This window comes from Tamandua tetradactyla, chromosome 12 (genome assembly GCF_023851605.1).
Source record: "Tamandua tetradactyla isolate mTamTet1 chromosome 12, mTamTet1.pri, whole genome shotgun sequence".
Taxonomy (NCBI): domain Eukaryota; kingdom Metazoa; phylum Chordata; class Mammalia; order Pilosa; family Myrmecophagidae; genus Tamandua; species Tamandua tetradactyla.
Window position 1 is genome coordinate 31,837,612 of NC_135338.1, and position 25,327 is coordinate 31,862,938.

General features: G+C 38.9%; 1 protein-coding gene across 9 annotated transcripts in view; it reads left to right on the top strand.

Moving 5' to 3' along the window:
- The window catches only part of PSEN1 (presenilin 1), a 125,729-nt gene that overhangs the window by 24,780 nt on the left and 75,622 nt on the right, over positions 1 to 25,327 (top strand). For 6 of the 9 annotated variants that reach the window (XM_077122950.1, XM_077122954.1, XM_077122955.1 and 3 more), the window contains one exon: positions 24,617 to 24,873. In XM_077122950.1, coding sequence (XP_076979065.1) covers positions 24,617 to 24,873 — 257 coding nt within the window. Of the gene's footprint in view, positions 1 to 6,129; positions 7,010 to 24,107; positions 24,189 to 24,616; positions 24,874 to 25,327 lie in introns of all 9 variants that reach the window. The other 3 variants (XM_077122958.1, XM_077122957.1, XM_077122959.1) reach the window with 2 other exon arrangements.

Below are 25,327 nucleotides of genomic sequence, written 5' to 3' on the forward strand. Positions count from 1 at the left end.
AAGTCTTCCTCCAAGGTCAGGAGCACTCCTAGTCTTGAATACATATCATGAGGCATCTTTGAGCTTGGGAAAATTTAAGAGGGTATCCAGATACTGAAAACTATCCATGAAACACTAAAGTATTGGCATTTAGGGGTTGTGATTCAGTGACATAAAAATAGGCACCCTGAAGGGAAATAATAGCTTTGATCCAGTTGTAATTTAAAGCAAATTTGTGTATAAATTTATCTCATTTAATTTCTTAGTACTTCACTTTTCTGCCTTTAAAATTAGGTGATTAAGTTGATAATGTCAACTTCTCTTCCACCTCTACAATTTTGATATGAGCAGAGGTTAGGGTTCTCCCAGTTTGGTTCAGGACTGAGGGTTTTCTGGAATGCAAGACTTTGGGTTTTAAAACTGGGATAGTCCTGAGCAAATAGGGACAAATTGGTTACCCTACCAGAAGTATTATGAACTTGAAATTATTTGGAGCGGACTAACCAAGTCTTAATCAAAAGTTAACTTCTTTGTATAACTTCTAGTACTGTTACCGAGATACATTGTTATTGTTCAAGTAGAAGATAAATTGAAAGTGTTTCTCCATTCCAAAGGTCAGGTGTTGTCTTTATTTTCATCTGTTTCAGCCTTAGTATATACTATATAAAATGATACTCTTCTAGCAATGCTATATCCCGGAAAGTAGTTTTACCTTTTGTGACCTGCTATGTATAATCTCATTCACAGTGGATTAAGGTTTGATGAGAGTAGTAAAGAAATGTGAAAACAGTAGGTTTTTTTAAGACCCAAATGTTTATTTCTCAGATTTTTATTAGGTACTATTTCAGGCATGTACAGGAAAGTCTGACAAATAGTATAATGAACACCCATGTACCTACCACCCAAATTTATTAAACTTTTACATGTTGTCTTATTTGCTGTGTATACCCTGTTTTACAAAGTTTTTACATGAAGTCTTTTTTATTTCTATTATATATTCATCCTGCACTAAACAAAACTCTAACTGAACAAAACAAAATTTTGTATTTAATTTGGAAAGAGAGACTAGTTACATAACAACAACAAAATGCAGATAAAATTGAAGTGCCTTCTCCCACACTACTCCCCTTCCTTTTTTCCCAGGACAGTTGTTACTCTCCTGAACTTGGTGTTTATCATTCTCATACAGATTTTATATGGTTACTATAAATATTTATGTGTACAAACAACATAAAATATTATTTTGCCTGCTTTAAAACTCTATGTAGTATTGTACCATAAGAAAGTGTGAGTGTATGTAAAAGTTGTGAAAGTTCATGTTACATGTCTTTGTAGTTTATTTATATCAACATGTAGCTCTAGTTCATTCATTTTCTCTTATTTTAAGAATATATTTAACAGTGTCTATTCTGTTCACAAATGTTTGGTTATTTCCAAGTTTTCATAATAGTGCTGCAATGATATTATAATTTACTAATTTTATATGCACTTGTGAGTTTCTCAAATGTAATTACCATGTTTGCGTATGTGGATCTTAAACTATATTAGAGATTGCTAGAATGCTTTTTTAAAAAATGTTCCATCATTGTCCCAGGGCAGGCACTGGGAAATAAACCCAAGTCTCTGGCATGGCAGGCGAGAATTCTGCCACTGAGCCACTGTTGCACTGCCCTAGAATGCTTATACATCAGCAGTGAATGGCAGTTTCCATTGCTTTCTATCCTTGTCAGTTCTTGGTCTTGTTTGACTTATTTCATGTCAGTCTGATGGGTGAAATGGTATCTCTTGTTTTCTTAGTTATACTTCTCTGGCCACTGATGAGGTTGAGCATTTTTTTTTTTACATGTTTATTGGTCATATGAGTTTCCTCTTTTGTGATTTGCCTTTTCATATTCTTTGCCCATTTTTCCATTGAGTTCATCTTCTTTTTCTTACTGATTTTGTAAAAGTATAGTGTGTACATATATTTATTTATGGTACGTAGTTTAAATGGTTTTGAAGGTGAATTATTCTTTCTTCTTAAAAACTAGATTTAGGGATGTAAGGGTAGTTCAGTGGTAGAATTCTCACCTGCCATATGGGAGACCCAGGTTCGATTCCTGGCCCATGGCCTCCCTCCCACTCCCCCCCCCCGAAAAACTAAATTTATTTGCATTTTTCAATTAAAAATTGTTTAAGAAATATGTGTAGATTAACAGCCCTGAATATGAAAAAAGCTTTTCCATATTTTATAAAGAAAAATGGGCTAAACTTTGCTAGAAACTGCTATATAGTCAGCTAATGTACACCTGTTCTATCATTGTCTTATATTGATTCCAGAAAAGAGAAAGACTGGTCATCTTGATGACTTTTCCATTTCACTTTCCAAACATTCTATAATACAGTTTTCTCATAATTTAAAATAAAAACTTTTATGAAAGAACATTTTTCTATGTGAAGAAAGGTCGCAAAAGGGAAGTATGCTGCCTGAGGCAAATCTGGGGGCAGGGGACAGGCATTCAGAGTTCTCAGTTATGACTGACAGTAGTGGGGGAGTCACAACAGCTGATGTGAAAGAAACAAAAAATGCCTGTTAGCATGGGATATTTGAGAACACCACCCCTATTGGTAACTGGAGTTTATAATATGCCCTCATCATCAACTAAAATCTTCAGTTATGTTTGCCCATCTCTAGTTTTAAAGATTGAAATGTTTACAATATATTATAAAAAAATTTCATCAAAACTATTAAAACTTTCTGGACTTACCCTTTAAGTGTTGATTATCTGGAAAACTAACCCATATGAAACAAATTAATTCCTGCTGATGCCAGATGAGGGGGGTTGACACATTGCATTTTCTCATCTTTTCACATTTTTAGAGTTTTTTTTTACACTTTTAGGCTTGTTTAGCCTATCTTGGTTGTAAATTCCCCGAAGGCGGAACTTTAATCTATTTCTGAGCTACTTCTAGAGTTTTTTGGTTGCTTGGTATCACTAAACTAGTTGAATTAAAATCTCCCAGCAAAAGAACAAAGGAGTTTTTGGCTTTTTCTCAGATGTTAGTAAAAGAAGTTTAAAAATTTTGTTTCTTCAAATAAAAATCCAAAACGAATCTTAGCAGTTGCTTAAGATTTAACTTCAGCTTTGGTTTGAGAGATTTCTGGGGTCTCTGTTCTCTGGTATACTTAGCCTTGTTATTAAGTTATAGCTGCACTATTCTCTCTTAATTTTATGTAGAACAGTTGTCAGAAGATAGCTTGGCATGTCACAAGAGCCAAGTGGAGAATCTGCTTTATCTTTATTTTTCTCAGGAATGTTGTCTTGATTCCTTAGAGATTGCGTTCAGTTTATGATTTCACTGCTTTCCGTTAGGTTATCCTCTGCATCTAACTAGAAGCTAGTATGGACTTCACATTTGTTTTTGCTGTTAGTTGGCTGTCTGTCAGCAGGCAGGCTGACTATGATTCAGCTATTTCTGACAAAAGGCACTTTGCAAGCTGCAAAATGAAGTTCTTTGTTTCCTAAATACATTGTATAGGTTGAATATTGAGGTAGCTCTAACAGCATTAATCTGGGTATTTTTTCTACAGCTTGTGATCTATCATAATTCCTTGATTTATTATTAATATGCCTATTAAAATATTTTGTAAGGTTTTAATCTTTGTATTGCAATAAATTTTTGATGGGTAGTTCTTTTTCCTTGACTTGTTGTAATTCTTGGCCAGGTATCAGTCTCCATTTCATTTTTAGTGACATTATAGGAATATTCTAAAATCAGAGAAAATTAAAAATATAACATAATAGATCATATTTTCATCTTGTCTGGATTTACATCTTTTATGTAGCTTGACTAAGACTTTGTTTAAGGTACAAAGAAATGAATATATTGAAATCTAAAATCAGTTTATATTACTATTTAAGCCTTATAGAATGTATATTAGATCAGTGATTTTTAATCTTTAGTCTGCATTGGATTCCCCTAGAGGGCTTGTTAAAATAGATTATCTTGCTCTACTCCCAGAGTTCCTGATTCTGTAGGTCTGGGGTGAGGCCAGAGAATTTGTATTTCTGACCAATTTCCAGGACAGTGCTTCTGGTGCAAGAACCGTGCTTTGAGAATGACTGTATTGGAGATAAAGAAATAAAGGGAAAGTGATGTTAGAGAAAAATGGTTAGATTTATTTATTTAATACTCAGTATTTTTATTCATATTGATTTATTCTGACCCCAGTTTTCTAGTCCTTAAAGAAATGCATTGTCAGCAGCCCTTCTGACTTAAGATAGAAAACAGTCAGTCTTCTGTTAGCAAAAAAATAAGCCTCCTTTGAAAGACTGATAAAGATTCTCTTTATGAAGCAGTTGCTGAAGAACATTCATGTAAACCCGTTACCTTCAGCTACTAAATTAATAACATCAAAATGTATCTGGTCTTTATAAATAAAGGTCATCTACAGTAATTTTCTCAATACAAAGCATTAAATTTAAAAAATTTTACGAAGTCGTCAGGAAATCATAGACTGGCAGAATTAACCTTATTTTCTAGAGGATTGTGGGTCACCTTCGGAAGCGTGAGAAATCCTATAAAACAATCAATTTATAATATGGCTTTATTTTTTTGCGCGGGCAGGTACTGGAACTCAAACCCGGGTCTCCAGCATGACAGGCGAGAACTCTTGCCTGCTGAGCTACCGTGGCCCACCCCAAAATCATGTTTTATAATACATAATTTTAATTATTTGCATTATAATCATGTTATAAGTGCTTCTATTAATCGAAATGGTTATTAATTTTAGATTAATAATTCTATAATTATTGTGTAATTATATATGTTATATAAGACAGAAAGCAAACCTATAAGCTATTTACAGTGATGTTTACATGTGTGGGACCTTGAGGAGAAAAATAAAAGAAAGTCGTAATCTAAATTTAAACTGAATTGGATCCACAGGTCTGCTAAGCCTTTGACAGTGTTATTGTACTATTTATAGTAATCAATCTTTTTTCCCAGTTATGTCAAAGAGAAGTAAAGAGAAAAAGAACTTAAAATCTTCGTGAGATTTTCCAGTCTTCATAGTTCAGATCTAACATAACAGCATCATAAATGTTAAATATTATCTCTAACCAGTCATGTCAGCTGTTCAGGGAAATGATTGCCTTCCTTGATGTTAAAGTAGTGGTTGAACCCCTGACTCTAGAAAATCACAGTTACTGGCTGAAATTCTGTGTGTTGTTGGAAATATATTGCCTATGATTAGTAAATGCTTTCAAGTTTTCCACTTAACTTGCCAGTTCTTCAGTTAAGCTACCATTATAATTCTTCCTACAGTACAGGCTTAAGAGCCTCACATTTGTAGTTGTAGAAATCTAAATAATGTCTATAAAACCTAACAGTTTATAATTTCTTTTAAGTATATCAATATAATAAAATACATTGTGATTAAAGTTGTAGGCAGGTGACTGTTATTACATATGCATGAAATAACATTAAGTGAACAAAGTAGAACACAGAATTTGTAAACATTCATTTTATCTATGTACATATGTGTGTATCAGTCAGGGTTCTCCAGACAAACAGAACCAATAGGAGATATATTGGGGTGGGGGTGGGGGGTCTGTGGAAGAGATTGATTGATGATAATTTATTGGCTCATGTGACTCTGGGGTTGGCCTGCAAATCTACATTCACAGGGCTCTAGGAGAGGCAGTAATAGAAGATAATGGCTAACAGGAAGGACTCTGATATAGGCTGTCTGAATTTGAATCTCTGCTCTAAAACTTTTTAGCTGTGCAATCTTTGGTGAATTATCTGTCTTCTGTAAGCTTCAGTTTCTTTATCCACAAAATGAAGTTTATAATAGTAAAAACTCAGAGTTTTATTAGAATTAAATGAGGTAACCCACCTGAAGTGCTTAAACATACTGTCTACATATACTGAGTCAAAAATTCTACAAGTATTATCATAATTGTTGTTATTATATTTAAAGATTGAAGTATGTTTATATGTATGACATAGAAAGATAACTGATATATCAGCAAGTAGTAAAAGCAAGTTGAAGAAATATGTTTTAAAAATCCAACAGTGCATCGGATAGCTCACCATGTTCATAGTGTGCAGTAGAGGAGATTAGTTTCTTTGTTGTAAACCTTTGTTAATTACATTTAAGTACAGAAATAAACATTGAAGAAAAAAGAAAAGGACAAGCAGAAAACAAGATGGAAGGAAAAAAACAAAACAGGCAGGTACAACACTATATTGAAAAATATGCCCACAGTTTTTGCTTCCTGAAAAATACCCTCCGTGCTTGAGAATACATAGGCCTTGGGTTGCTGAATCTATACTTGCATCATGTTCTGAGGCAGGGAGAAGGGAAAAAGAAATAAAATGAAGCTCTTGACTCAGTGCAGCAGAAACTCTGGGGAACATAGCTTTAAAGGAACTCACTTCCCACATATTCACCACTTCCTATAGGACCTCACCCTCCCTGAAACAACATTTATATAATGAGTAATCCTTGCCTCTGCTACTAAAATGAAATTCATTTTTAGTAGCTACAACATTGGTTTTTCTTAACCTTAAAAATAGCCTTTAGTTTCCTTTCTTTTAGAAATATATACTAAAATATTTATGATGGGAATAATATATCTGAAATTTGCCTCAAAGTAATGTGGTAAGAGGGCCAAAGTAGGATAAGGGGAATAGATGAAGTGAGATTAGCCATGAGTTGATACTTACTGAAGCTGAGTGTGTGAACATGGAGTGTCATTTCATTCTTCTGACAGTATTTGTTGAACTTTTTCCGTAGGAAAATATATTTTTTTTTAATTAGCTTTGTCTACAAAGATGCCATGCACTCGGATAACTTCCAGAAACCTACAACCTCCAGATGGGTCCCTGGACCAGATAAGTCCTGAAATGCGGAGGGACCAGCCTCTCCAGAACATCAACTAGTTCCATCCCCTGTCCCATATTATCAGCAGTACCTTCCAACATGAAAAAGTTAGACTGGATATAACCCAAATACCCCTAAAGAGTGGGAGAAAGATCAGAGGTAATGCTGGAGTTAAACAGAGAAGGTCAGGTTTAATAAATGAGAAAGATTGTTGAATCAGTATATATATATATATATATATATATATATATATATAATTTTTTGTTTGTTTTTGTTTGTTTGTTTTACATGGGCAGGCACCGGAAATCAAACCCGGGTCCTCTGGCATGGCAGGCAAGTGTCCTTGCCTGCTGAGCCACCGTGGCCCACCCAAATCAGTATGTTGATATTTCTTCCAACTTCTCTAAGATACTAGAGACTAAAACTAAAAACCTAAAATTATGGACTTGTAGCCCATACCAAACTCTGAAATCTGTTCTACAACTAATTATTGTGATATGCCTTGAAATTTATTGCTTTTTTATATAAATGTTATTTTTCACAAAAAAGAGAAAATAGCCTTAAAGGTAATACTAAGTCATCATTCTTATATTTAGCTGTCAAGATTTTTCACTTGGGAAATCCCTAGCAGTTCTAGCTTCAAAAAGCACCTACTTTGAAAACTTTGAAAAAGGCACTTTTTTTTTGTAAATTAAATTAATTTATTTTTGCACAGGCAGGCACTGGGAAAAGTACCCGTGTCTCTGGCATGGCAGACGAGAACTCTGCCTGCTGAGCCACTGTGGCCCGGCACTTTGTTTTTTAAAAACAGCTTTATTAAGTTATAATTTAAATACAATAAACTATACATATTTAAAGTGTAAAATTTGATAAATTTTGACATAGGTTTACACCCTTGAAACCCCCCACCGTAATCAAGGTAATGGACTTATCCATCACCTCCAAAAGTTTTCTTGTGCTCCTTTCCACACCTTCCTATCTCTTTCCAATCCTTCCCCAGGCAAACACTGATTAAATTTTTTATGGTTTTTTTTAATATATTTATTATAAACAACAGACCTACAAACATTCTTGACATAGAACAAACATTCTTGACATGGTTACAATCAATGGCTGACAGTATCATCACATAGTTCTGTTTTCATTACCATGATCTTTTTTTGAACATTTGCATCTCTCCAGCAGTAGAAAGAAAAAAGAAAAAAATTCATACATACCATAACGTTTACCACACCCTTTTATTGACCACTAGTATTTCAATCTACTCAATTTATTTTAACCTTTGTTCTCCCTGTCGTTTGTTTATTTTTTATCCATATTTTTTATTAATCTGTCCATACTGTAGGTGGAAAGAAACATTAGACACAAAGTTTTCATAATCACACAGTCACGTTGTGAAAGCTGTATCATTATACAATCACTCTTTAAGAAACATGGCTACTGGAACACAGCTTTATAGTTTCAGGCACTTCCCTCTAGCCACACCATAAACTAAAAAGGTGATATCTGTATAATGCATAAGAATAACCTCCAGGACAACCTCTTGACTCTGTTTGAAATCTCTCAGCCACTGATACTTTATTTTGTCTCATTTCTCTCTTCCCCTTTTCAGTTGAGAAGATTTCCTCAATCCCTTGATGCTGAGTCCCAGTTCAGTCTAGGATTTCTGTCCCACATTGCCAGGGAGGTTTACACCCCTGGGATTCATGTCCCACATAGAGAGGGGGAGGGCGGTGAGTTTGCATGCTGTGTTGGCAGAGAAAGAAAGAGGCCACATCTGAGCAACAAAAGAGGTTCTCTGAGGGTGACTCTTAGGCCTAATTTTAAGTAGGCTTAGCCTATCCTTTGTGAGGTTAAGTTTCATAGGAACAAACCCGAAGATTGAGGGCTTGGCCTATTGATTTGGTTGTCCCCACTGCTTGTGAGAATATCAGGAATTCTCCAAATGGGGAAGTTGAATTTTCCCCCTTTCTCCCCATTCCTCCAAGGCAATTTTGCAAATACTTTTTTATTTATCGTTTCAAGTTTGCAGCTATTAATAATACTGCTGTGTGCATTCACGCAAAAATCTTTGCATGGATATAAGTTTCATTTCTCTTGTGTAAATATCTAGGAGGCGAGTATCCTGGATTGTATGATATGTGTGTATTTAAGTTGAAGTTTTAAAAACACTGTCAAACATTTTCCAAAGTGATTGTATAATTATACATTCCCACCAACTGTGTATGAGAGTTTCAGTTTCTCCATATCCTCCTCAACATGTGGTATGGTCAGTCTTTTTGCTTTTAGCCATTCAAGAAGCTGTGTAGTAGTATCTCATTGTGTTTTTAATTTGCATTTATCTAATAAGTAATGATACTAAGTATCTTTTCAGGATGCATCCTGAGCATCAGGATAATACTTGTTATACTGATATCTCTCTTGGTGAAATGTCTGTTCACATCTCTTGCTCATTTTTTAAATTGGGTTGTTTTCTTATTATTGAAGTTTTATGTTTGTTTTTACTAAAACTTAAGTCTGCTTTATATTGAAATGATTTCAAACTTATGGAATATTGTAAAAATAATACAAACCCCATAGAGAGAACTTCAGCGTACTTCCATACCCCAGATACCTAGATCTACCATTTTTAACATCTTGCCATCTTTGCTTTTTCCATCCATCTGTCCATCCACCCACCCACCCATCTACCTACCTACTTGTCTGTCTATCTCTCTGTCATGTTCTGAACATTTGAGAGCAGGTTGCACATACCACACTACTTGAACATATAATACTTCCATGTGCATTTCCTGTAGAGCAAGGATATTTACTTATGTAATCACCTTGAGTACAGTTATCAAGTTCTAGAAATTTAATGTTAACATAAAGCTTACATTCTATATTCCTTTTTTACTTTTCCTTATGTCCCAGTAATGTTCTTTTGAGTCTTATCTCCTCCATTCTTGGATCCATCCAGTATCATGTATTGTATTTAGTTGTCACTATATATTTTTAATTTTTCTTTTTAATTGTGGAAACATGTATACCACATAGGTCTTCTCATTCCAATCCTTCCCAAGTATACCAATGAGTAGTACTTTCACCACCATCCATTGCTAGAATTTTCTCTTCATCCCAGATGGAAACCTTACACTCATTTTGCATTAAATCCCTATTGCCCGGCTCAGCCACCTATGGTAGTCTGTACTGTACTTTCTGTCTCTATAAGTTTGCCTATTTTAAAAACATTTTCTTTGTCGTTACCACAGGGCTTAAAGTTAACATCCTAAATCTGTAGCTATCTCATTTGCTTTGATACCAGCTTAACTTCAATAGCATTCACACACTATGTTCCTATACTCTTTTGTCACCCCACTTCTATGTAGTTCTTGTTACAAATTACATATTTATACATTATGATCCCCAAACTATTGCTTTATCATTACATGTTATTCATTTGCCTTTTAGATTCTGTAGGAAGGAGAAGTAGAGTTATAAATAAAGAAATATTATAGTGCTGATATTTATATTTGCCCATGTAAAGATCTTTATTTCTTCATGTGACTTCAGTTAATTTCTCTAGCATCCTTTCTGTTAGGAGGCGACAGAGAGAAAAGGCAGACAAAGAAACCTTAGAGTGAGGGGGTTTATTCCTGTGCTCCTGGGCGGAGCTCACAGAACCCAAGGTAGGGGGATGGTGAGTCTGTGCCTGGGTCTTGGCGCGGGTGGTTTTTAAGCAAGGGGGTCAGGTGAAGTCCAGAAAGGGTGACATATTTTGCACAGCTCGAGTCACGGTGACCTTCCCTGTTCCCCTGACCTAACATTCCAGCCTTTTTGTGATAATAGGGTGCCAAGATCTTTCTGGCTACTTTCTGCTGTGTTGGGGCGGCGTGGGGTTATAGACCGGAACCGTCATAGTCGGGAGAGGAGACAGTTTGGCATAGGAATCTGGTGAGGAAGGTAGGCGGTGATAATGATGCAGGAGCATTTGGTTGATTGCCGCCTGTGACAGTTTTTTCATGCATCCTTGAAGGAAGATGAGGAGACAGGGAGCTAGGAGAAAGAAAAGACAGATTAGGATAACTGGTCCTAGTAGCGGGAGGAGCCATGTTGCCAGGGGAGAAGAAAACCAGCTCAGGGTGGAGTTGGTTCCCTGTTTTCTGTGGTAGAGATCTTCTTTTAGTTATTTCGTCTCCAGGCTGGAGACCATGGGGAGGATCAGCGGGATCAGTCTCCCTGGGTTATGGCAGAAATTGATCAGTGTGTTCCCGCAGCAAACGCCTGATTAAGGAATGATAAGGTAAGTAAGAGCCCAGAGGAGGAGGCTGCACCAGCAGACGGGGTGATTGAGTAGGAACGGGTGGCTGTACATGAGCTCAAAAGGACTTAAGAAAGTAGGTGCCCATGGAGCGGCGCGTAGTTGGGCAAGGGCTAGAGGAAGGAGGTCGACCCAGGACTGTCGTAGTTCAGTGACTAATTTGGTTAACTGCATCTTGATAAGACCGTTAGCTCGTTCCACCTTACCCAAGGGTTGGGGTCTGTATGGAATATGTAGTTTCCAGTCTATTCCCAAGGCAGACGAGACCTACTGGACCACCTGAGAAATAAAGGCTGGGCCATTATTGGACTGGATGGAGGTAGGTAGTCTGAAGCGGGGAATGATTTGTTTTAGGAGGATGTCAGCCACCACATCAGCAGTTTCCCGTGTAGTAGGGAAAGCCTCTATCCAGCCTGTTAAGGTGTCAATTATAGTTAGTAGGTATCGGAATTTTTTGTGAGTGGGCATGTGAATGAAATCGATTTGCCAGTCCTGCCCCGGAAGGTGGCCTCTTAGTTGATGGGTTGGGAAAGTGGGGCACAACCCTTCTTGAGGGTTTCTTACCTGACAAGTGGGACAGGAGGAGCACACCGACATTATGAGGTGAGTCAGGGATGGGTGATGGAATAAGGGCTGGAGGAACCGTGTGAAGTGACGAATGTACCTGAGAAAGAATATCGGGGGCCTGTTTGGTTGGGAGAGCCACCTTGTTATCGAGGAAGATCCAACCTTCCAGTGTAGTATAGTCTCCCTGTGCAAGGAGGTTTTCATGTTCCCTGGAAGAATAGGCGGGTTGGAGGGAGGGGAGAGTAAAGAAAAGAATTGGTGCTGTAGGGTTTAAAGGTGAAGATTCTCTGGTCAGTTCTCGTGCAACAGCATCAGCCCAGTTATTTCCGCGGGTGACTTCAGATTTACCCGTTTGGTGTCCTTTGCAATGGATGATGGCCACCTGTGATGGTAATTGAAGTGCCTGAAGCAGGTGTTGGATAAGTTTAGTGTTAATTACAGGTGAGCCCTTGGTGGCAAGGAATCGTCGCTCCCTCCAGATGGCCAAGTGACAGTGTGAAACCAGAAAATCATATCTGGAGTCTGTGTAAATGTTGGCGGATTTATTTTTGGCTAGGTGTAAGGCTCTGGTGAGAGCAATTAGTTTAGCCTTTTGGGATGTGGTTACCTCTGGGAGCTGTACTGCCTCAAGTATTTCAGTGAAAGAAGCTATAGCATATGAAGCCCTGTGCTTTCCCTGTTGGTCTATTATTGAGCTGCTGTCAACAAAGAAGGTGAGGTCTGCCTGTGACAGTGGTGTGACTGAGAGGCCCTGTCATGGGAAGGCGAGCTCTTCCATGATTTCAGTGCAAAGGTGAGTGGGCTGTGGAGAGGGGTTTGATAGGGAACCACGAGGAAGAAGAGTAGTAGGGTTGAGGCCAGGTGAGACAGAGAGTGTGACATCCAAGTTTTCCAAGAAGAGCAAGTGAAACTCCTGGAGGCAGGAAGGACTGAGCAGGGAGAGAGATTTATGGGATAAGAGAACTTGTAAACAGTGGGGCGACAGGACTCAGAGAGGCCTACCCAGACTAAGTTTAAGAGCTTCATGAGTTAGGGGTGGCGGCCGCAGCCAGTGCTCGGAGGCAGGGATGCCACCCACGGGTGGTGGGGTCCTTAAGCTGGATTAGAACAGTTTATGATGGGAAGCTATTAGGGGAGTTGAGGTATCCCATACCTCTGGGTTCACTAGGTGAGACGGTAGGGGAGGTGAGGGAAGGGTGGAAGCCTGGGTGGAGTTGGAGGCCACGCATAAGGGTCATAGTAAATTTGTTTGAGGTTTTTATATCCAGTGAAGTGAGGCCCCCAGCTTGGTAAGAAGATCACGTCCCATTAGTGGGCTGCAGTAAGAAGGCACCACTAAGAAAGAGTGTGTAATGGGGTAGCCTTCTATTAAACATGTAAGTGGTCCAGTAGTTAAGGGGCACGAAGGATGGCCATCTATGCCCATAACCGTGACCTGAGAAGAAAGGAGTTGACCCAAATAGGAGGGGAGGACAGAGGAGGTAGCCCCGGTGTCCACCAAAAAGGATGTGAACTTACCTACTACCTTTATTGTTACCCTGGGCTCAACGAGGGTGATCGGAGTCACTGAGGCTGGGCGTCATCAGGTCAGGGGTTGGAAGGATGGCCCCTCCACGGCCAGGCGCCAAGGGGCAGTCACTTTTCCAATGTCCCTTTTCTCCACAGAGAGGGCACGGTCCCTTGGGCGGTCGAGGACTGGGGCACTGGTGGAACCAGTGTCCGACGAGGCCACATTTGAAGCATTTTCCTGGCGCTAGATTAGTCGTAGCTGGCCTCTTGTCAGTTAAAGTGGGCCGCAGGGTCGCAATCAGGGGTTGGGTTTGTAGATCCACCCTTCGGCGGCCCCGGGACTCCTTTTCCACGCTCTCTAACTCATTACGAGCATTAAAAACTTTAAAGCCCATGTTTACCAGGTCACGAGTAGGGGCCTGAGGACCATCCTCGATTTTCCTAAGTTTGTGCCTTATATCCGGAACCGACTGGGATATAAAATGTGGGGCTAAAATGGTCTTACCAGCCTCCGAGTCAGAGTCTAGGCAGGTATATTGGGAGAGGGCTTCTGTGAGCCAGTTTAGAAAAACAGCAGGATTTTCTTCAGGACCCTGAGTAATTTCCCTCAACTTATGGAAGTTTACAACTTCGTGGGAAGCCCTCTGCATGCCGGCTATGAGGCATGTAAGCATTTTGTCTCACCTAGTCCCGTCCATTTTTTCCCACTGGAGTGTCAACCTGATAGTCCCATCCTGGCTCTTGATCTGGTACCACCTCGGCCCCTATTGGCATGGTGTGGTCAGTTATATGCTCCTGGTTAGCATGAGCCCTGGCCGCATTGAAAATGCGGTCCATTTCATCTGTAGTTAGGGAAGAAGAGCAGATTACATGAATGTCATATCAGGTAAAGTCGTAGGCGTTAGCCAGATATTGGAATTCTTTCATATAGGTAGTTGGATCGTTGGAAAAGGAGCCCAACCATTTCTCGATCTGAGAGAGATCAGCCAGGGAGAAGGGAGTGGTACTCGAATTAATCCTTCAGGTCCTGCAACTTCCCTGAGTGGGCAGAGTAAAGTACTTTTTGAGTGGGTATGGGAGCTTATAGGTAAGGAAGGCAAGGCTGTCAGGGACAGTGAAGGACCAGGTAGTGGCAGAGGAGCCAGTGAAGGGGAAGGAGGGCACAGTGGTGGTTGGAGAGCCACTGGAGTAGAAGGAGGTAGAGACGGACAAGATGGCGGCTGGAGAGCTGCTGGAGGGAGAGGAGGGTAGAGTGGGGGAGAAGAGGATAGTTGTCCTAAATATGGTGGAGGCCCTGGTCGTTTAAAGAAAGAGGAATCGAGGGGGTCAGAAAAGGAGGAAGTTTCATCGGACTGTTTGTCCAGGAGTGTGGGCTTGGGGGTTTCTTAGGCTAGAAGAAGCTGGGCTGTAGAGCAGAAAGTGCAGAGAGAGGGGTGGGAGCGCAGAAGAAAAAAAAGCCTGGACGTAAGGAATCTCGGCCCATTTGTTGTACCTCCGGCAAAAGTTGCGGAGGTCTGTAAGGATATTAAAATTGAAAGTCCCATCCTCAGGCCAATGGGAATCATTGTTCAATCGATATTGGGGCCAAGACTTATTATAAAAGTAAATGAGGCATTTTGGCCAGATGTCTGGAAGTAAATCCAGTGTAGATAGGGTAGTCAGGAGACAACCCAGAGGAGTACAAGGTTCGGTTTTCGAGGATTTGTTGCCCATACTGACAAGTCTCAAAGGACTGGCCCAGGGGATGTCGGTGTCCCAACGCCCTGAGAGAGTCCTTGGAGCTCTTACGAGCAGGGGCTCATCTCTCCAGAGAACGTCTCACCCTGATTTGAGGCCCTTTCAGGTCCTGGACTTGAAAATTGGGAGAGAAACGAGAAGCAGGGCATTTCCATGACTTTTTGAGTCCCAGGGAAGGGTGTGAGGTTTGCGGACATCCCCGTTCAACTCAGCCCTCGGAAGAGAACCTGACGTGAATTCACAATTTTCAAAGGGTAATTTATGGACAGGCTCTCTCGGAATGGTGAGACCCGACAGCAGGGCTAGGAGGGAAGGGTGGATGTAGCAGTGGGCCGAGAGATCCCCTGTCGCTGGATATGTGGTGGAAAGAGGAAAGAGGAAAGAGGAGGCTGGGTTGCCCCTGGCCAGGTGTGCAGCACCCACTCTCTCCTCCCAGGTTTCGGCACCAAATGAAAGGTTTCAGCACCAAATGAAAGGTTTTGGAGGCAGCAGAGAGAAAAGGCAGACAGAGAAACCTTAGAGTGAGGGGGTTTATTCTGCGCTCCCGGGCAGAGCTCACAGAACCCAAGGTAGGGGGTGGTGAGTCCGTGCCTCGGTCTTGGCGCGGGCAGTTTTTAAGCAAGGGGGTCAGGTGACGTCCGGAAGGGGCGGCACATTTTGCACAGCTTGAGTCACGGTGACCTTCCCTGTTCCCTCGACCTAACACTTTCCTTTCAACCCACAGAATTTCCTTTAGTATGTCTTGTAGGGTCAGTTTAATGGTCATGAAGTCCCCCTTAGCTTTCGTTTATCTAGGAATGTCTATATCTCATCCTCAGTTTTGAAAGTTTTTTCAGATAGAAAATTCTTCGTTGGCAGTTCTTTGCTTTCAGCACTTTAAAAATGTCTTTCCACTGCCTTATTGCTTCCCTGGCTTCCAACAAGAAATCAACACTAAATTTAAATGAGGGTCGCTTGTATGTGACTCATTGTTTCTCTCTCCTGGCTTTCAGAATTCCCTGTTTCTCTTTAGTATTTGGCAGTTTGATTATAACATGGTACAGTATGGCTCTCTTTGGGTTTATTCTGTTTGGAGTTCATTGAGCATCTTGGATGTATATTCATGTCTTGTCAAATTTGGCAAGTTGTCAGGCATTATTTCTTTGAATATTCTCTCTGTTCCATCTCCCTTTTTCTTCTTTTGGGACTCCCACCATACTTATATTGGTACATTTGATGGTGTCGCACAAGTTCCTTAGGCTCTGTTCACTTTTCTTCTTTCTTTTCTCCTTCGGTTCCTTAGACTACATGATTTCATTTCTATTGACTTCAGGGTCACTGATTTGTTTCTTCTGCCAGCTCCAATCTACTGTTGACTCCCTCTAGGGAATTTTATTTTTGTTACTGTGGTCTTCAGCTCTGTTTGGTTCCTTTTCATAATTTCCATCTCTCTGTTAATATTCTCTGTTTTATCTTCTGTTTTCCTGGTTTCTCCTTTGCCTGAGCCATTGCTTCCTCATTCTTTGTGTGTTTTGTAATATTTTGTTGAAACCAGAACATTTGATATTTTAATGCATTATCACTGAAATTTAGACTCTGGGGTGTGTCTGTTCTTTAAGCTTGTAACCAGCTAGTATTATGACACAACTTTTCCTTGAATGCCAGGGACTAACCAAAAAAGAGGTGGAGGAGGAAGAAGAAAAGAAAATACCCTTCCCAGTCCTCTGTATATTTCTTTGTGAAGAGCTCCCTTCAGAGCTTATCTATGAAAAGAGTTTAGAGAATAGCTCCAGGCCAAAGTGTAGGGGCCTCCCTGGTCCTTACTATGCATGAGTCTTGTCTTGGGTGTGCACTTTTGGCTCTAGGAATTTCCACATTTACATGGGTATGAATGACTCCTGTTCCCTAGGAAACAGGCCTAGGCACTGCATTGTGTGTCTAGTAGCCAGCAATCCCTTGTTCCAGGCAGCCACTTGATTGTCCTCCCACATTATTCTGAGATGAGCTCTGAGAGCCACCTTCTACACCCAGGACAAGTTCTAGTACAGCAAATCCCTCAGGCTACCACCAGCCAGATTGGGCCAGACATACGTCTTCCCAGTATGTGTATAAGGGTTACTCTACTCCCTCCAGAACCAAGATCATGGATACATGCAGGGAGTCAGGCTAGTTGTGCACTGAGCTGATGAGGGATAGGGAAGGGGCCAACCAGGGCATCAAGAAAACCTCCTACTTTTTTCTTTGTTTGTTTATAAAGGTATTTTTTTCTTTTTTTCTTTTGTATTATCAAACAAAAACAACACACAAACATGAACATTCTTAATGTACAAACATTCCATGTATGGTGTACTATCAGTGGCTCACAATATCATCACATAGTAGTATATTCATCACCATGATCATTTTTTAGAGCATTTGTATCACTCCAAAAAAAGAAATAAAAAAGAAAAACTCACGTGTATCATACCCCTTACTCCTCCCTCTCATTGACCACTAGTATTTCTATCTGCTCAATAGATTTTAACCTTTTTCCCCCTATTTTTTTTCTATACCCCTTACTACTCCCTTTCATTGTTCACTCATATTTCAGTCTACTCAATTTATTTAGCATTTGTTCCCTCTATTATTTATTTATTTTTAATCCATATTTTTTTTACTCATCTATCAATATCGTAGATCGAGCCTACTACTTTTAAGTAGCTTTTTTCTTCCTTCAGCATTCACCCTATTTACTGCAGCCCTTTGACTGTTTTCTGGACTTTGAGAAAGATGCTTCTGCTACCTCTTACTGGTTGTTCAAAGCTTCTGTGAGTGGATGGGTCCTGAACCTTCTCACTACTCCATCTTGATAAGGGTGAGGCTTTGCATCCACTTTAGTGGACATAAAGATTTAATAATCTTTCCGCATCCAGAAAACATTGTGTTCTGTATTCTAGTGCCAGTGTGGCAGAGGGTCAGCTCAGGAAGGATGAATTTTCCAAAGCCCAGAAGTCCACATTAAGGTGTTAATTCAAAGGCTTGCTTCCTCCCAGGGTCAGTAGTGTTCTGTGTGGCTGGCATTCCATGTTCCTTGGCTTTTTCCCATCTGTTGTAGTTTCCTAAAGCTGTTGGAATGCAATATACCAGAAACAAAATGGCTTTTAAAAGGGGGAATGTATTAAGTTGCAAGTTTACAGTTCTGAAGCCATGAAAATGTCCAAAGTAAGCCATCCAGGGAAGGATAAACCTTGATTCAAGAAAGGCCAGTGGGTCTAGAACACCTCTGTCAGCTGGGAAGGCACATTGACTCAATGTTTGCTGACTTTCTTTTCTCATTTCATAAAGCTTTCCTGGGGGCATTTTCCTTCGCATTTCCGAAGGTCTCTGACTGTGTGGACTCTGTTGACTCTAAAGCTTTTTCCAAAATGATTCCCTCTAAAAGGGCTCCAGTAAGCAATCCTACCTTGAATGGGTAGAGAGGCATCTCCATGGAAACCATCTAATCAAAAGTTACCACCCACAACTGGATGGGTCACATCTTCATGGAAACAAAAAAAAGATTCCACCCAGATTGTGAAAGCCTTGTGTCTGATGCTGCTTTTATCAGGGTATGGGCATATGAGTAAAAAAAATTAGAATAAAAAGTAAATAATAGGGGTGATAAAGGGTAAAAAATTGGGTAGATTGAAATACTGGTGGTCAGTGAGAGGGAAGGGGTAAGGGGTATGGGAAGTATGAGTTTTTTCTTTTTTCTTTTTATTTCTTTTTCTGGAGTGATGCAAGTGTTCTAAAAATGATCATGGTGATGAATACACAATTATGTGATGGTATTGTGGCCATCGACTGTTTACTGTGCATGGACTGTATGTATGTGAAGATTTCCCAGTAAAAATATTAAAAAAAAAAAAAAAATCCCACCAAGCAATATTGAATGAGGATTAAATAATATGTCTTTTCTGGGATACACCACAGTTTCAAACCGGCACACTGTCTTTATTCCTGAACTTTGAGAGTTCTTTATATTTTCTGGATACAAGTCCTCTATCATATGTATACTTTGCATTTAATTTCTCCCAGTCTGTGGCTTTTCTTTTAATTCTCTTAGCAGTGTTTTTCAGTGAACAGAAGTTTTAAATATAGTGAATTTCCAGTTATCAGTGTGTTCCTTTGTGGATCATGTATTTGGTGTCATATTTAAGAAATCTTTGCATAACCTAAATCCTCAAAGGTTTTCTCTTATATTTTCTTCTAGAAGATTTATAGTTTTAGGTTTTATGTAGATCTATGATCCATTTGGAGTTGATTTTTATATATACTATGAGGTGTGGGTCAGAATTCATTTTTCTGTGTATGGCTATCTGATTGTATTTTAAGACTATCTTTTATCCACTGAATTGCCTTTGCACTTTTGTCAAAAAATCAGTTGTCCATGAATGTATAGCTCTGTTTCTGGACTTTGTATTCTATTCCATTGATCTATTTGTCTTTGTGCTGTTACCACGTTTTCTTGATTACTGTATAATAAGTCTTTAAAATCAAGTAGTGTTAGTCCTCCCACTTTGTTCTTTTTCAGAATTGTTTTGGCTATTCTAGATTCTTTGCATTTCTATTGAATTTTACAAACATTTCTACAAAAAGTGAAAGCCTGCTGGGACTTTGGGATCACATTGAATCTAAAAATCAGTCAGGGGGTGGGGGTGGAAGGCTGAATTGACACCTTAACAATGTTAAGCATTGCAATCCATGAACATAATATATCTGTATTTGTTTAGGTATTTAATTTCTCTTAGCTATATTTTATAGTTTTCAGTTTAGAGGTATGTTCAGGGGATCCCCAAAACCATTGTCAGGCTTCGTGATTTGCTAGAAGGACTCACAGAACTCAAAAGAGCTGTTTTACTCACAGTTACAGTTTATTATGTGAAAGGGTACAGATTAAAATTAGCAGTGGAAAAAGGCGCATAGGGCAAGGACCAGGAAAGACCAGGCAGTTTCCATTTGTACTTTCCCAGTAGAGTTGTAGAGACAGCCCTTAATGTATCCTTTAAAAATGTATAACAGCCTGCATGGAGTATTGACATCCAAGCATTGCTATCCAGGGTTTTATTGGGAGTTGGTCACATAGACGTGGCTGACTGTGTGCGTGACCTTAGCGCTTATCCTCTCCAGAGGGGATACTGTGTGGCCCAGATGACATTGTTGGTATAAACTTTCTGGCCTGGCCCTAGGTCTCAAGTAATGAAGACACTTTCAATAGGCAGGATATTCCAAGGGTTTAGAGGTTATCTCTTAGGAACTGGGCAAGGTTCAAACCTTATCTGTCTTATTCACTGCTATGTCCCTGGCACCTAGCACAGTGTTTGGCACATAGCTGGTGCTCACTAATTTTTGATGAATTAATTAATCAGTGCAGTAATTATGCTTAGGAACTAAAACATAGTATCCACAGTCTAGTAGAAAAATGAAAAAAGATGTGAATAGGTAGTTCATAGAAAAGGTATTCAGCCTTCCTGACAAAAAGGGAAATAGAAATTAAAATTACACTGAGATATCATATTACACCTAACAGATTTATAAAAAAAGCATTTGATAATATACAGTGCTAGCAAGAAGTGTAATGAAATAGGCACTCTGAGTCTCTCAGCTGTGTAGCAGATAGAGAGGGCAATTTGTCAATATAGTTCACAATTTCAAATATATATATATATATAATTTGACCCAGAAAGTATACTTCAGGGAATTTATTCTACAAATATGTTCATACATGTGAAATGATTTATAGGAGATATTCATTGCCAGTATTTTTGATAATGGAAGCAAGCTAAGTGTCATCATGGGATTGAGCGAATTAATTATTAATCATTCATACATTGGCTGTGTAGCTGGTTAAGAAAAATTGTTAAGAATGAAGATGTGTTTTATGTACTGATGTGTATGTAAAAAGTCTCTAAGATACATAGTTAAGTGAAAAAAGCAAGAGTGAAAGAGGCTGAATATATTTGGATTTGCTCCTATATGCACAAAAAAACTTTGAAAGGATTCTCAAGAATTCAATAACAGTGGAAACCAGGGGGGATTGGGAAATTAGGGAGACAATTAAGAGGGAGACTTGTACTATATACATTTTTATGCTTTTTTATTTTAGACCCATGTGAATGATTTAAGTGTTTAAATAAATAAATTATACTTTAAAAAAAGAAATTAAAGCATGTAATCATTTTAAAAAACATAGTATTCAAAGTGCTAGGGTTTGTATGAATAATTGTATATTTGTATGTGTTACTGTTGAGTTGTACAGTGCTGTACACTCCTATCATTACCCCCAGAGGTGGGGTGGGGTAGGGTGTGGTTGGCTAATGTTCATTATAAACCAGAACATCCGGTTGATTACTGTGAATGAGCATATTGTGATTGCCTCTTTCATGCTAGATTTACCCAATTGAACTGTTTATATACTCTAATAGGGCAGCTGTGGTACCGTAGGAAGAACTCAAGTTTTGAAGCAAGAAACTTGAATTTGATTCCTGCCTCTCCTGTTTTCTGGCTCTGAAATTTTGGACAGTTTGCTTTTATGTTCATCTACCAAAATCTCCTATGGTATTGAGAAGACTAAATAAGATAATGGGATAAGGTTTTGTAAATTATCAAATGCTATATGAAAATAAGCTAATTATTACTTGTATTTTAGTTTATAGTGAACATTAATCAGCCCACCAGGTAGTTACAAATGTATTAACAGTAGTCAGAAACATAACATTCTTAGCAGATGGTTTAGTCACCTCCTTCTCTGAGAAAATAGAAGTATGAATTTTCCTTAATTATCCTGCTCCTCAGCTCTCTAGCACTCTATATTCCTGTCCTCCAGATTCACCTTCATCATAATGGTTTCCGATCCTAATTGTACTGAACTTTGGCCACTCTAATGACTTGCGTTCAACAAAAATTATTTTCTTTCATGCTTAGGCATAGTTTCTGTGCTGGTTTGAAAGTCTGTATGGACCCTAGAAAAGCCATGTTTTAATCAAAATCTCATTTAGTAAAGGCAGAATAATCCCTATTCAATACTGTATATTTGAATCTGTAATTAGATCATCTCCCTGAAGCTGTAACCCAATCAAGAGTGGTTGTTACGCTGGATTAGGGGAGATGTGTCTCCACCCATTTGGGTGGGTCTTGATTGGTTTACTGGAGTCCTATAAAAAAGGAAACATTTTGGAGAATGGGAGATTCGTAGAGAGCAGAGAATGCTGCAACACCATGAAGCAGAGAGTCCATGAGTCAGCGACCCTTAGAGATGAAGAAAGAAAATGCCTCCCGGGGAGCTTCAGGAAACTGGAAGCCAGGAGAGAAAGCTAGCAGATGATGCTGTGTTAGCCATGTACCCTTCCAGCTGAGAGAGAAGCCCTGACTGTGTTTGCCATGTGCCTTCTCACTTGAGAGAGAAACCGTGACTTCATTGGCCTTCTTGAACCAAGGTATCATTCCTTGGATGGATGGATACCTTTGGTTGGACATTTCTATAGACTTGTTTTAATTGGGACATTTCCTCAGCCTTGGAACTGTAAACTAGCAACTTACTAAGTTCCCCTTTTTAAAAGCTATTCCATTTCTGGTATATTGCATTCTGGCAGCTAGCAAACTCGGAACAGTTTCCTTTCCAATACTCAGTGTGGCTGGTCTTCCTTAAATATTTTCCCTGTGAAGTCAAAGAGTTACTTCCTGACCTCCAGTTTGAGGAAGAGGGCAAAACCATTTCCTTTCCTATCTCCTTACCATATTCCATCAGTTGTTGTTGCTCTGTCTTGAATCTTCTGTCTCTTCCTCTAATCTTTGACCTGACAAGTACACTCAAGTCTCTAACAGCCCTAAAATAACTTTTTCAAACTTACATCCCTCTCTATTGTCAGATGACTCTTTTTTTTGCTTTTCAACCTGACCTCTTCAGAGAATAATTGCCTTTGCTTCTCAATTTTCTGTTTATTTCCCAGTCCATTATGAATTATCATCTGACTTCCCTCTCTACTGTTTTAATTTTGTAAAGACCTCAGTGAACTTCACACTGCTAAATTCAGTGGTTTTTTCAGTTGTCATCCTGCTTAACTTTAATAACACCTCATTAAGATGTTCTCCTCCTTTTGCTTATGATATATTGATTCTTGGTCATCTTAACCTCTTTTACTGGTTTTCTCCCATCACCTGCTACTTAAGCTCAAAGGATTTTTCTCTATTCTCTCTTTGATAATCCTCTCACTGTATTCTCTCCTTAAACAGATGAATAGACTTAATGATTTCCCCCAACTCTTCTGAGCTTGAAATTCCTATTGCTGGCTGCTCTAATTTCAGTATTCTAGATCTCATTAGTTTAAGTATTTTTATAGCAGAGTACCAAAATATAGCATTTTGGTAATTACTTGTGGGGTGAATATACTGAAAGTAAAATAAACAAGAACTCTCAGCCCACATGGAGTCTGCAAAGCTTCTACATTGTTCTGTGAACAGCAAATTAAGAGGTGGTTAAGAACATGATTTCTACACTCAGACCTTACCTAGAACGTGTACTAGCTGTGTGTTTTTCCTCACAAGTAAAATAGTGGTAATGGGATGGCTATGAGAATTAAATGTAAAAACACACATTTATAGAATGTTAAGCTACATTTTACATTGTAATAATTTTAAGCTTTTGTTAAATGTATAATGTATTTATAATTAACAATGGTAATACTCTGTAGTAATACTTATTTATTCTCTGTGCTCAAAAATGAGGTGCCAGGAGTAGCATGTTCTCAAATGATGTTCCTCAGAAAACTCTTATCTTAAGCTAATTATATCTTACCAGCAATGGTGACAATCCTCTGCTTTTATCTCCTCTGCTATTTCCTTATCTGTGAGAAACAAGAGTGACTGTTATTTTTGTTGTTATCTATTATTTTTATTGTTACTGTTATTCTTTTTATTCATTCTACTCTTTACAAAAACTGAATTTTAAGATGTGAAAATAATACCAAAAAAAGATGCTGAACTTGAAAAATAGGAACAGATAAAGATTTTTTTTATAGTGGTGTGATATATTGATTCCTATGTTTTCTTTGGTCTGGATTAAGGATTTTAGGAAAGTAGAAGTTTAATACACAGTTTGTCTCTGCAAGGATTTTTTTTAATTGAATATTGCTTTTGAGATAATTGTAGATTCACATGCAGTTGTAAGCAGTAATTCAGAGAGCTCTCTTGTACATCACTGCAAGGATTTTGAAGTCATTAATAATGAAGGTAAGACAGTTCCTTGTATAATTTTGGTATGAAACCACAGGTAGAAAGTGCTTCTTGAATGAAAAAAGAATGAGATTACTTGGCTTGCAGTTGATAGCAAGTAAAAAGGGTTCCATGCAGGAGTCTTTATTTAAGTCAAACCTCAAAAGATGAGAAGAATTACGTTAGGTTGAGAATAGAAGTTGAAAAGGAGGTAAGCCAAGAGCCAGGTGAAAGAGAGGACATGAATGCCTTCAGGGAACAGTGGTAACTGTCTAAGTCCTTTAAATTGATTCTGGTTCTTTCTTGCCTTGTATTTTAAAAACTCAGGTAAAGATGGGCCTTTTGTTAATCCTAGGTCTAATTGTTATATTTTCTAGTTTTGATGTAGAATACCCTGATACTTTTGAGAGTTGAACTTATTTAAAAAGTTTTTCTTGTGCTTTTAGAATGACAGTAGAGAACGGCAACATCATGAGCACAGTGAGAGGCGGCGGCGCGGCAACCCTGAGCCATTATCTAATGGACGAGCCCAGGGTAACACACGGCAGGTGGTGGAACAAGATGAAGAAGAAGACGAGGAGCTGACATTGAAATATGGTGCCAAACATGTTATCATGCTCTTTGTTCCCGTGACTCTCTGCATGGTGGTGGTCGTGGCCACCATAAAATCAGTCAGCTTTTATACCCGGAAGGATGGACAGCTGTACGTATGAGTCTTTTATTTCATTATTCTCAAGGCCTTTGTGGTTTCCTTCATAGTGTGTTGACATTACTATAAAGGCCTCTGCACTGAAGGAGCATGAAGGTCAGAGTCCATCCCCTCTGATGCCCAGAAGCAGTTGAGGGAGCAAGCATTAATTGTCTGATGTAAATGTAGACAATGAAGGCTACAGAATTGTTTGACCTGCACAGTTACTTGATAGGCCTGAATTTATCTGGAACTGAGCAGGTAAAGAGTCGAGGAGTAATCTTTCCTATCTTGGGGGCATTGGATCCATTGTTCTTCTGCCTGGAATGTTCATTCCTTTTCTAACTTTGTTGGGTTAATTCTGATCATCATTCTCATTTTGGCTGAAATCTTAGGTTCTCAAACTTCCCTGACCCTCCTAACAGATTTACATGTTTCCTGGTATTTCTTCTCATAGCAACCTATTCTT